Below are 13,847 nucleotides of genomic sequence, written 5' to 3'. Positions count from 1 at the left end.
CTGGTTGCATGTGATCGTAGGTAAGGTTGTTTAGTACTTTCTGCTTCTCTGGCTGATGGGAAGACTTTTGCGTTACCGGTTTCCACATGGGGAGCATGTGCAGTAATCAGCTTGAGTATGGCAGGAATCCTGTTATTTCACAGCAGCATCAGTTTCCCCCAATGGAAATGGCATGTGGTTTGAAACTCTCAAGGCTCCTCCACACAGCCAGTGAAGTATCTAAATTGGTGTTTCCCAAACTTGGGTCTCCATTTGTGTTTGGACTACAATTCCCATCATCCCTGACCACCCGTCCTGCTAGTTAGGGATGATGGGAACTGTAGTCCAACATCAGATGGAGACCCAAGGTTGGGAAACACTGATCTAGATATTGCAAAACTGTCAGCCTGGTGCCCTTCAAAGGTTTTGGGCTACAACTCCCATCAGCACCAGCACCAATGAGAGTTGTAGTCCAAAACTCCTGGAGACAGCAGATTGGTGAAGTCTGTGTCCAGACTCTATTTCTTCCTCCAGGCCCCATCCACGCAGGTGTAGCGAGTTTGGTAGCTAAAAGATAGGATCTGTTAATGTTCAATTAACCAAGGACCATGTTCCCACCAGAGCCCATTGAAGAGGCATCCCTGACTGTTAGTTAAACCAAAGCCCAAGATATGGGGAAATCTCATTTGATCACCAGAACACAGTGAGCCTAGTTGATATAGTATTTGTCCAGTGCAATAACACTTTGGTGCATTAGGTTCTGAGAATCCATTTGTGGAGCATTTTGAAAGTTATTCCAGAAAGATGTTAAAAGCAGCAGTTCAATTCAACCTGAAACTATAACAGAGCATTAACGTAATCTCTTGTCTCCCTCTCCCCTATTGCTTTTTAGAATTCTAGATGAAAGCTATTAGGTGTGTGTGTGTGTGTACACAATTCATCAGATTTACTCTAACTGTAAACACAGTGAATTGGGGTCCAGCTGCTATCTGGGGAAATGGCAGCTATTTGTTTTTTAAATAGCTCTCCGGTTCTCCCCAAACTATCGGTTGCATTTAAGACACAGCAGTTAAACTAAGACAGACAGTCTGTGTCTTCAGAGTTGATTCTAAGGGGCTTCCTATCACAAGAGAAGAAATTTTAAACTTGCAGTCCAGAGTTCAAAAGATCCCTGCAAAAATCATACAGTGACTATGCTAACATTAATTGGGACTGGCTATCTTGCAGGTTGTGTCTTACGCGAAGTTCTTGTATCCGACAAACGCTCTCGTTGGCCGCAAAAATGATGTCCATGGTCCTGTCCCTGTGTGCCGAGCCTCCGTTCTGCGGAGTACTGGTGGATCAAGATACAAAACTGCAACAGCCAAAACAATACCTTCCACAGCAGATATTGGTAAACACCATGTGCCTCCTCTCTGCCCTTCTGTGGTCCTTCTGTGCTGATGTTGGTTTTTTTAAAAAAGGCAAAGGTGATGATGAAATAGTGTCGGCGATAGGTTTTGATTGGCCAAAATGAGATTAGGAGGAATCAGAATATAAATTCCATTTAGAGAATTTGAATTCCATTTAGAGTATGTTAGAGGATTCTGAGCTTTCAAGGGTTCAAGGCCCTTTGTTATTAATAGAATGCCTTTAGTGTACATGATACTTTAGAATAATGAGCGCAGGAAGGACAGGTCCTTGCTCAGAAGATATACATTCCCATCTCACAATCTCCACTTGTATCACTGCCTGGTTCATGTGCATGTTTTCAACCAATTGTTGTTAAGGAAGAATGGACAACTGGGCTCCTTCAGCAGGAAAGATGGGGTGGAGGTTGTTGTTGTTGTTGTTCTTATTATTATTAATATCATCATCATCATCATCAATTTTGTGCAAAGTCAGACAAACAGACCAATCTGCTGAATTTCTCCCATCTTGTTATTTTTTTAGTTATTCATTTAATAATTCCAGGAAGTTCCCAGGGCAGTAGTCCCTCAATAAGGGCTACAGACTTGTATTTTTATAATCAAAAGGGTAACAATTTCAAAAAGCAAAACTCTGCCTAGATAAGATACCAGCTTCCATTCCCCTGCAGGAAATGTTCAGGCATGCTGAATATACACAAAGCCGCTCTTAAATGCTTCCAATTTAATCAGATTTCCTTGTGGATGAGTGGAATATTTCATTCCTAGATGTTGCTTAATTTCAGCACTGAAATATCAGGACCATCTAAAAAGAACTATTTATTTGGGCTTCATAACCATATGTAGGCATAAGGATACAAGCAAGACATTTTCTGAGAATCAGAGCAATGCCTTAAATGGGTCTTATAAGAATCTGGGCAGAGTGCCAACAACTTTACTGTAACACTGAGCTGGCATTTAATAAATATCCTATCCCGCCAACATTTGGCTTTTGCAAACTGTTTCAAAAGTCCTAATTTATGAATGCCACCTTTTGAATTTGAAACTAGGAAGCCAGTTCCACTTAAGATGCAAAGACCGTTATAGAAATATAAGTGAGACCAGTAAGAAAACCATGTAATATATAATGCTTCTGTTCAGGGTTCTAGGATTGTCCTCTTTCAGGATACGCCATTCCATTTAGTTTCCATTTGCCCAACCCTCAAGTTGTTAGCATTCTGTGCCCAGTAAGCCCCCATCTGCCCTATATATTTAAAGCCACATAATACCACTTCAAACAGTAACGGCTTTCCTCAAAAGAATCCTGGGAACTGTAGTTTGTTAAGGGTACTGAAACTTATTTGAATGCCCCATTGCAGTTCCCAGAATTCCCAGGGAAGAGGGGTTGGCTGTTGAACCAGTTTGGGAATTATAGGCCTGAGGCAAAATGGGAAATTGTCATCCTGCCCTGCCATCACCCCTGCCAAAGTCTCCCTTATATGGGTTGCAAGTTCTCACAGAGATCTCACGAGATCTTGCAGAGTGCTCATGTTGAGATTCCTGGGCCCTGTGAAATTGGTAGTAATTCTGCCATGCAGGGATGTGTTTTTTTGTGTTTGTTCTACGTATCGGAGCTTCTGAATATAGAGGGTTTATTATTCATCATAGTGCAGAAACAGGCTAGACTTTGGGTTGAAGTGATACAGCTGGTGATTGGTCCATCTAGTGATCTGCTCTGATAAATGGGTTCATTTATCCGCGTGGATAAAGTCTTCTTGAATGCTAATACTTTGTTTCCTAAAACCTTCCTTGGTTGTTACCTGAACCTTCTCGAAACCACTTCTTCACAGAAAATGCTTTGTTCGCACAGAGCAAAATGGAATTTGTTCCCACATGATATAGTGATGACCACTTAGAAGGGCTTTCTTGCATGTTTTTTTCTTTAAAGCTCTCCTTTACTGTGCCAGTGAACTCCTAGTACATTTCTTTTCTTTTTTACTTCTAGGAAATGAAGTTGGCGAGTTAGCAGAGTACAACCCCAATCTCCTGGACGATCCTCAGTGGCCCTGTGGGAAGCACAAACGTGTCCTCATCTTTGCATCGTACATGGTACGAAGCTGGTGTAGAGCAAATTAATTTGCAAATAAGGCATTGTAGCCGTAGTGTAGTACAGATCCTGGGTTCTGACTTCGTACGACCCCGTGCAAATAAAAATGTCTCCTTTTCCAAATTTTGCATGTTTCATTTAAATTTGGAATTATAGCCACCCATCAATAAACATTCCTCAGGCACCTTCCACATAAGATTAAAAATACAATATATCCTGTTTTCTGTGTGGGGGTGTAATGCAAGTTATAAATACAAGTGAGAGGTGGTGCTTATTCCACTCTTCTGGAAGCGCAATGTAGCTTTCAGTACTTAGCTGTCTACACGAGCTGTTGTGGGAGGTGGTGTCAGCATTCTTGACGCAAGGCTGAGCAGGTGATTGATTTCTTTTTAATCATTTTTTAAAAATATAATTTATTTGCTGAATCACCTTAGCGTGAATTTACCAAGTGGCTTTGGGCAAGCCACCATTCTTCAGAGTTTCCTCTTCAACCCAATCTCCAGTATAGGGATAATAGTGATCTGCCATAACAAGATTGTTGCAAGGATTGGTGAGAATGTGTACGAAGTGTTTTAAACCCATTAAAGGTGAACACAAATGCTAAGTATTTCCAGTTCCTAGAGGTACACACTGGGGGAACCTTAATCATGTGTGGCTCGTGACCTTTCCAGGGGTATTTGACAGGTCACCATTGGAGAACAGGTGGTAGGCTAGACAGAGCCCTTGTCTAATCCAGCGAGTAAATCCTAATGAACTCAAAAGTCCCACATTTCATCTAGCCAGTTATACGGGCTCAAAGTGAACTGTTGCTTCACTGCATCTAAAGGTCAAGGCATGGGAGGGAGGGATTTACCACCTTCCTTCACTCTCCAGTTAACCTCTAACATTACCTTCTAGGCTCCTTGGGAGTTTGCTAATAGTCCCTAGGGCGTGCTGCCATAGAGAAAACCTGTTCAGGTTCCCAGTCCTGCACCACTCTTGAAGTGCCAAGTATTACAGGATTAAGAGATTACCCCAAGAGCTTTGAAAACCTTCTGTCCTCGGAGAGATTAAACTTTTCTCATTGAGGATTCTGCAATGATGGCCTAGATACAGGAGTACTTGGCTGTAATCCTGTACAAGGGCAAATGATGATTAATAGCAGGAACTTCCCATAGCAGGATACCATCTCAAGCCATCGTTGTTCTGAAGATGTGGTGCAGCTGATGCTAAGCTTTCAACTCTGCTGAGATCATTTGCAGTCCGGCCTAATAACGTGTGGAAGACAAGACTTGATCTATGATTGACAAGACAGAGGCTAATAGTCAAAACCCAGGCTCATGGGCTCTTGGTTACAGAAGAAGGCTGTGCATCTTGTTAAAAAAGATGTTCAGTGCTATGAGTTGTGATAGAGCTAGCTGGGATGAGAGAGTTGGAAGGAGACTCTGAATTCAGCCTTCTAAGCACCACCTAATTTGCCCATTACTGTAGATTAGTTTCTCATGGAGACACTTTGAATCCTTAATCCTTATTCTCATTCTCTTTCAGTAATGGCAGCGTAAGGATCTGTAAACCCCTTTCCTTTATTTTATTTTAGACCACAGTAATAGAATACGTGAAACCATCGGACCTTAAGAAGGATATGAACGAGACCTTTAAAGAGAAGTTTCCTCACATCAAGCTGACGCTAAGCAAAATCAGAAGGTAAATTAAAATAGGGATGGTAAAGATGATAGGAGGGTGCATTACTGTGTTTCTAAACCACTTTGAAACATGGTTCTTTCCTCCCAAACAGTAATTAATATATATGATTAAAATACTTTCAGACCACTCTTATATAGGTTTACTCAGGTGTATCCCAATACGTTCACTGGGTAAGTAAGTGCGCCACAATGATCTGGTAAACTTGGCTTGACATCTTGCACCATAACTTGTCAAGATCCTATTAGAAAGCAGTGTATGATGCTGGGGTGTGATATAATAGTTCTGTAGGTGATAGGGACTCCTTGATCATTGAAATCAGGGGTGTAAAACCTCAGGCTTAGGCCTCTGTTTGGCCCTTGATACTCTCCCTGAGGCCACACACTTTACCTGCTCTGCTTCACAGCCTCAAGTTATTTTGCCTGGCTGGAAGACACCCTTTCACTCTGATAATGCCTCTTGCTTGCCTGGATGGCAGACAAGAGGCATATGTGAGCATGCGGATAAACCAAAACTAACATTTACATCCATTGCCTCATTCACTTTTGTCCACTGGCATCCGGCCCTTGAAAGGTTGCCGAGAAAGGAGTATGTCCCCCTCAAGCTGAAGACGTTTCCAACCCCTGAGCTAGGAAGGAGGGGTTTCTTGATTTTGTGTCTTCCTTCCTCTTCCATTTGGATTAACACTTCTTTGGGCACCTGAAGATCGCTACTTAGTCACACCACATCCCCCATCTTTCTGCTGATAAAGAGCCGTGCATGTTCTTTCCTCAACCCCAAAGCCTTCAAACATCAGCCAAGAACAAACACTGCAGTCTTAAGCAACTTCTCACTATGGCAGCTATGTACCCATATCCTCACTCAACGCCCATCTGCAAAATTAGAATGAGTTCTGCTTTCTCCAGATGCAAATGAAGTCAGAGAGGACACTCCAATTGATGCAGCCATGTGTTTGCAATTCATATGTTACTGGGGCCTAATGCATATCATGTTGCTTGATCCACATCACAATGGATGTGTGAAAAAACGAGCCCTCTTTTTCCTCCTCCTAAGCATACAAAACATCAGCTACCTTCTGCAGCGAACACAGACCATCTGACAAGAAGCAGAAATGAGAATTCAAGAATTAAGAGTCTTGTTTCCTAAGTTGTGGCAACCTTTTTTATATACGAAGCAAAATTATCTTTCTTTCCCTCTTTCTGTGCCCACAGTTTAAAGAGGGAGATGCGGAACCTGAGTATGGAATGCAACCTGGAGCCAGTAACTGTGTCCATGGCTTACGTTTACTTCGAAAAGCTTGTCCTGCAAGGCAAGCTCAACAAACAGAACCGAAAACTGTGTGCTGGTGCTTGTGTGCTGCTTGCAGCCAAGATTAGTAGTGATCTCAGGAAACACGAGGTCAAACACCTTATAGATGTAAGTATCGCCAGAACATCCCAAGTGTCCAGATCCGTGGAAATGCTGGTTCTTGCAAGTCACATTGTTTTCTAAAACTATGCATATAATTTTTGAATGAAAACATGTAATGGTTTTTAGCACTGAGACCAGAAGTAGGCTTGTACCCTTTGGACAGCAGAGATGTTTCAGGGTGATTGGCAGGGGTGGAGGGAGAAACTTGGACCTTTTTCATGTGTCTGAAATGTCAACTCTGCAGTAGAAAGGGAAGAGTCATAGATTACTCTTGTCAGGGGAGAGATAAAGAGGAGATGCAACCCTGTTCATTCTGCTTGATCTCTTGGCAGCTTTTTAATACCGTTGACCGTGGCTCAGGGACTCAGGGTTGGGGACACTGTACTTCAGTGGTTCTGCTCCTACCTCCAAGGCCATTTCCATAATGCAGTTATTAGAGGACCCTTGTTTGATGCCATGGGAGTGGTCCTGTGGCATCCCAAAGCGTTCTATCTTGTCCCCTGTGCACATAACTGAAACCATTGGGAGCTTTTATCAGGGGATTTGGAGCAAGGTGTCATGTGACTGATACTCAGCTCAATCTCTCAGTTGTGTCTGAATCAGGGGAGGCAATTGAAGTGACCAGTCCTCAGAGGTAGTGATGGGCTACATGTACAAGTTGAAGGTGAATCCTGAATAGACAAGGTGTGATGTGTCCCATGTTTTCAAGTCTGGGAGACAGGTTGTTCTAGATGGGGTTGTGCTCACCTGGAAGGAGCAGGACCATAACTTGGGAGATCCAGTGCTGTCACTGGAGTCTTAGATAGCCTCAGTGGCTAGGAGCGCCTTTTTTCCAGCTATGGCTGGTTCAGCACTGGAAGCTCTTTTGGACATAGATGGCATGGCCACTGTACCCCATGGTCTCATAACTTCCAGGGTGGATTGTTGCAACATGCTCTATGTGGGGCTTCCCAATGTGGAAACTTCAACTGGTCCAGAATTCAGCAAGCAGGTTACTGGCCAAGTTTTCATACAGAACTCACATAACCCCTGTTCTAAAACAGCGGCAGACATTGCAAGTTTGTTTTCAGACCCAGTTCAAGTTGCTTACATTCTTGTTTAAAAGTCCTAAATGACTTCGGTTGCAAGTATCCGAAAGACAACCTCCTTACCTACAGACTTTTTCAGATGTTAAACTGAATTTTAATGTTGCATCTTTAAATTGTCATAATCTGCTCCAGGATTTGCCCTTAGGGCAAGTAAGGTATCTAATATAATAATAGTGCCACAGCAGCTTTTACTTCTCCTTTACTTCTAGCCCTAGCCACCACTAGCGTGTGGCCCCTGAAATGTTGCACACAAAAGAATGCGGCTCTCAGGTTGAAAAAGATTGGTGATGGCCAAAAGACCATTAAACATCTGCAAAACATACTAAATACTGTAATCTGTAGCAACCAGCTCATGTTCTGTTTTACTGGTTTTCTGTCCTTACAGAAGTTAGAAGAAAGATTCAGATTCAACAGAAGAGATCTCATTGGATTTGAATTTACCGTACTTGTGGCTTTGGAACTAGCCCTCTACCTTCCTGACAACCAAGTGTTACCTCACTTCCGACGTCTTACACAGCAATCCTAGCCAAAGCTGCATTCTAGCAGAAGTGCCAGTACTTAGACGCTGATTTTTTGGTGTTGGCCTCTGGTCTTTTCCGGTGCCACAATATTGAACAATGTTGTGCATATACCCAACATGAAGACTGCAGTGGGATTTTTGTGGAGCTACCAAGATGGTGCAGACACCACAGATTCCATGTGTGAGAAGTGGCAGAAGTGAGACATTGAACTTTGGACACTAAAGCACAAATTGTTTGCCGCCATTTGCCACAAATGCTGCTGGTCATAACCTAATTTACCTTCCCACCCCCCACCCCGTTTTTTCCCCTTGGATATAATCTGTTCTTCCCTTCAAATACTGCTACTTTTTCATTTCCTTAAACTTTTACCATTCTCCCCCCACACCCCTTCCTTGAATCTAAAAGAGCATCATTTCCATTCCAAAACGTCATATGCTTCCAATAGCATTTCTGAGAATTCTTGCATTTTAAAACCATGGAAACTTGTCTTCTTTTGCAGGGAGGGGAGGTGGGTGCGGGGCAGAAAGAAAGACGTGCCTAAGACTTAGCTGGGCTGGTACCAGTCAGTCTCTCTCTTGCTCTCTTTTTGTTGCTTAGTGGCAAATTCTGAACTTAAACAGCAATTTATCCTTTTGCCTTTGTTCACCTTGTGCTATAAGGAAAAGAATTCCATTGTACCTCTACTATCATTTCCAGAAGAGATGTATATTTGAAAACAATATTCTACTAGGTTCATGATTTAAAAAACTTTTCTTTTTTATTGAAACATTTCCCAAACATTGCACTTGTTGATCAAGGCAGCTATAGCAAAACAATTTCCATTTTATCTTGTCCTTCAGAGTGTGACTGAAGGCCCGTTGATTTTTATGGTGGTAATTTGGTCTTGTAGCTCCCAAAGGTGGCATCTTTTTTGTCACAGCTTTGCTGTAGGCTAGAATGATGAACTGTTTTATTTATAAACAATGTATTCCATGTATTGTCTTTCCTGTGTGCTCTTGACGAGTGTGTGTGTCTCAGCTTGTGCAGCTGTCATTTTCTAAATTAAGCCGGTGAGACTAAATAGGTATGTCTGACTTCGATAATCTTTTGTAAAAAAACAAACAAACAGAAAAATTGGTTCTTCCAAGCTTCTTGCCACTGTGATGGTTCTCATGAACCTGACTTTTCATTGCACATTCAGCCAGCCAAACTCATTGAGGTTAATATCCAACACAGTGGCATTGATAAAAATGATACAACTTCTACCACTGTTAGCCAGGTGTTTTTGGCTTAACCATCCAGATGTTGAGGATGGTTAACTTCTTGGGCTGTGACAGAAAAGTTGACGGCTGCTGAATTTCTTTTCTAAGCAATATTGTGATACAAGTCAGTGTGTGTGTGTGTGTGTGTGTGATACTTGCCAGGGAACAAAATTAATATTCTTGGGTGTTGTGATTTGATATGTTCATAGATTTATTTATTTTTAACTGTGACTTTGGCCAGTTCTAGACATCATGCAGAATGAAATAGTAGACAAAGGTGGAAGAATTGTGGACTGTACCAGTGCAGACACAGAATCACGTTTTCAAGCACACAGTACACCCCAATGTGTAGTAAACCAGCACACTGGTGAAAAGCCATGTACAGTATAAAGCGTTCTTCCTGATGTGCTCTTTTATTAAATACAGGGAGTTTCTCACACAAGAGATCATTCAAAGATTAATAGCTACCACCACAGCTGCAGTCTGAAGTGGTGTAGTCCACAATTTTTAATATCTCTGCCTGTAGATTGTCTCTCAAAAATGGTTAAGTCAAGAGGGCTACATGACTTCCAGTACCCAGAATGCCATAAATTCTAACTTGGGTATATGTATTGAGTAGCCACAAAATAAACCAGAGAAGGGGAGATAGAATAGCAAAGTTTGGTGCTAGAAACATTTGAAAAAGGGTGTGCAGTGTTCAATGCCAAACTCCAGATAAGATTATTGTACATGAAGAGACCTTCCTTGGCTTTTTGGTTCCTGTTTCTAGCACCTATGCATGAATATAAAACCATTTGGATAAGTATTTTAGATAAGGCCAGCTTGACGTCACTGAAATTGCAGCAAACCTAGTTAAGAACGCTTCTCTGACCAAGGCTTGTGTGTTAATACATCTAGCTATAATAACACCACTCATAGTTATAGCATCTTTTTGTATAATGTAGTACAAGGAGCTATATAGCTTACTAACTAGTGCTGTTCAAAATGTGAGCTGTAGTATGTTTATTTCCCAGTAAACTTTGCCAATGCAGGACAACATCCTAACTGTTCCCATGATAAAGTTTAGAAATGGCTTCACAGAGTGTTAAAACATTTAATCCTCTGCCTGAAACTGAAAGAATTTGCTTTTTTAAAAACCTATCAGTCTTGTATCATGAACACAATTGACTTGTATTAACACACTGTGTTTGAGTTGAAATAGTTGCCAACTTATCCCACCCCCCATCTGAAGCAATCATTACCTTGTCCAACCAAAAATAGGGGTGATGAGGTGAGAAGTAGATTGATTCTTTTGGGATATATTTGAGCTTCTGGAGGCTGTAAATTTCCAATATGACGTATGTGAATTTTGGATAATGTATTATCATATATTTAATTTGCACAGAATATTATTCAGGCTGTGGGGCAGAAAGATAAATTATTTTACATGTTTTAAGGCTTGATCTTCACTCAGAGCATGTTCATTGTTCTGAATACCCAAGGGAAAGTGCATGGGTGTATCAGTTCAGTTAGTGAACTGGATTTATAATTCTTCAAAGTAGTGAGTTCTAGGATGAAGACTGTAGCCTCCAATCAAGATCTGGACTCCTTTTTCCTCTCATCTCTGCACAAATGTACCTAAAGATAACAGCTGGCCCATGTGTTAAGCAAAGGATTACCAGCACCCTTTTATCATATATAGGGTATGTGCTTGTATTAAGCCTTCAAAGATGTCCATGGTCCAGCATCATATACATAACTCAAGAGAAATGTTGTTTCAAGGGACCTAAAGATGAAGAACTGAGTATCAAATTGTCCATTTTGAACTTTGCAAATTGACTTGTATGTTGAGAATCTTATTGCTGTGACTTAACCTGTATAGAAACAGTTTGGCTCTTGAATCCTGTTGTGTATGTGAATTGAGGGGTGGGGTGGAAGGGTGCTGTTCACATTTTCTTACCTTATCTTTTTTGGTTCATATTCTCAATCAGCTATGCCTCTTTGTGTTCCTTTTTCATGCAAAAGCTGCCACTGTGTGGTAAAAAATATTATTACAACCAAACATAGATCCACTGTAAAATCCCAGGCTTTCGTTGGAGAGAGATACTAGTCTCTTTAACAGTTGAGGTTTAAATTATGTAGTCTTATGTAAATAATGGTGCTTGTCTACCTTCAGCCCAAGAAAACACTCTGGACTGAAGTTTGTATATTTATGTAAATAATATTTTTGTGCTGTCGTAAATTTTAAGTTCCTGCTTTGTATATTGTCTGATTATGTTCTTCCAAGGAAATGAATGGATTTGTTAATAAGATGCTGTGTAATTGAATGTTTTGATACCCATTTTATAACCAAGCACACCTGAAGATACTTCAGGTTAGTGTCATAAATATTCCTTTAAAAAACAGTTTGCATGTCTTTTTCTTCTTTTCCCCTCCACCTATGCAAAATAAGTAAGTTAAGTAAGTTAGGACTACTATGGGGAAAATGACTAGATTTTGGAACATATACCAGAGATACAAAGATATGTTACATTGGGGTGGGTTACCTAGAATTCTAAATAACCAGCTGCATGCAGTTTTCTTATACATTCCTGTTTTTTACAGAGATGATCAGATTTCAATTGACACAATTTGTGGCAAAAAAAATGTAAACAAAATAAGGCTATAGCAGACATTCATATTTTTTTCTGCTATATTTGTGCTTTTTAGTGAAACTTTGAATTATACTCTACCTTGAAGATACAAGCTTGCAGATTTGTAGTTGTTTTTTTTTAAGCACATGCCATAAACTTGTAAAGTAAGCATTTTATGTTTAAAAATCCACCAGTATAAAATATACTTTGCATTATTCTAGATTTAGTAGTGTTGGAAGTTGGCACACTTACTTTAGCACAAGGTTTCCCAACTTGGTGCCCTCCAGATGTTTTGGACTAAAACTCCTATCATCCCTGGCTATTGGCCATTCTGCTGGAATTGCAGTCCACATCTGAGCTAGCCCTGCGTTAGCATGTCTAGTCTACAGTACCAGAGTACAGTATTTCTAATTTTTGCAGTGTTCTACTGATTTCCTGAGGCCAAAATGCCACTAGAGCCTGCTGTTCCTACTTCGTTTGAATTTTTTGGCAGTGTGATACAGATGTAAAAGTAAACTACATAATAATTACTTCAGTAAATATTTGAAACAAAGTTCAGTTCTGATGGGCTTGAAGAAAACTTCATGTACGTAAGCATGATAAATTAGTTACACATTTCATTCCTCAGCTGATGAGAAGTTGACTCTTCTCAGCAGCTGTATAAATAGAAAAAAAATCCACAAATAGCTCATTACGACTGCTCCAGTTATAAGTACAAACAGGGCATCTGTTTCAGTGCCTGCCTTTTTATGCCAGTTGATCAGCGATATATTTAGATAAGTGACCAGAGTTGAGTTGCCCATTCAAAATGTTGCAGAAGCAAGCAGCTTGAGAAGGCTTGGGAGCACAATAATTGCAACCCTTATTATATGTCTTTCTATAAGTGCCTGCCTTTGCAGATAGATTTTTCTATCTGGGGTCCAGATAGAAAAAAATTCTATGGATGTAGGGTCTTGCCATGTAGCATTGCATCCATTATTTTTATTCAATTAACAAAACACCTTTGATTTAACATCCGGCAATGCAGCATCGAGCTCATGCACTGTGGCAAATTTTAAACGGCAGCTTGTAGTCACCAAGTATGGAAGTTGAAGGACGAGTGTCAGCCCTGATAGGCCATGTTTTGCGGGTGGATTCCTAGGCCCAGTAACTCCCAAGAATGCTGTATCCCGAATTTTTCATAGAAGAGGTTACTAAAACAGACTTGATAAATTTTCTTTCAGAACTTTCCTCTAGCAGCCTAGGGTACAGTGTGCATCACAGCTAGGTGCATGGAGCACTGGAGCATATACTAATTAAAAGCATGTATATGGATTTCACAACTGTCTACAAATGCAAATAAAATGCAAAGCACATGTGCTACAGAGCTGGCTAGTCGACAGCTAAGGTTGCCATATTCACTTAAGGACTCACTTTTAAAATCGTGTTGATGGAAGGCAATCTTACTCGGCTATGAATGATGGCCAAAGAATAAGATTCCCCAAATCTGGACAAGGTGGTTGCGTTGCTTTGACACCAACACCCAAAGTTGTTGTTTATTTTGGGAACATCTGTTGAAATGTACAGTTTTGGGGGCTTTGGAATTTTTAAGGCATTTACTTACTTGTCATACATGCGGGTTTTCACAGACATTTTACCGATTAGCAAAAAAATCACCTGTAAATGCCATTTTGCAGCCCGATTACCAGACATAAACCCAGACGTATACCACTCTCTGCTCTACTATATCTGATAGCAAACAGGCAACTGCAAACATAGTGCCCAGTGCTATAGTACCCACATAGTACCCACTGCAAAAATAGTACCCAGTGCTATTCTTCTAGA

The 13,847-nt window shown here is 40.7% G+C and overlaps 1 protein-coding gene across 1 annotated transcript in view; it reads left to right on the top strand.

Moving 5' to 3' along the window:
- Window positions 1-11,795, top strand: part of CABLES2 (Cdk5 and Abl enzyme substrate 2) — a 51,109-nt gene extending 39,314 nt beyond the window's left edge. The window contains exons 5-9 of the mRNA XM_053394451.1: window positions 1,207-1,372; window positions 3,370-3,473; window positions 5,048-5,154; window positions 6,363-6,567; window positions 8,035-11,795. Coding sequence (XP_053250426.1) covers window positions 1,207-1,372; window positions 3,370-3,473; window positions 5,048-5,154; window positions 6,363-6,567; window positions 8,035-8,175 — 723 coding nt within the window. The 3' untranslated portion in view covers window positions 8,176-11,795. The remainder of the gene's footprint in view (window positions 1-1,206; window positions 1,373-3,369; window positions 3,474-5,047; window positions 5,155-6,362; window positions 6,568-8,034) is intronic.
- The last annotated feature ends 2,052 nt before the right edge of the window (window positions 11,796-13,847 follow it).

Source organism: Podarcis raffonei, chromosome 6 (assembly GCF_027172205.1).
Source record: "Podarcis raffonei isolate rPodRaf1 chromosome 6, rPodRaf1.pri, whole genome shotgun sequence".
Lineage (NCBI taxonomy): Eukaryota > Metazoa > Chordata > Lepidosauria > Squamata > Lacertidae > Podarcis > Podarcis raffonei.
Note: the sequence above shows the minus strand (reverse complement) of the source record. Positions and strands in the feature narration are given on the sequence as shown.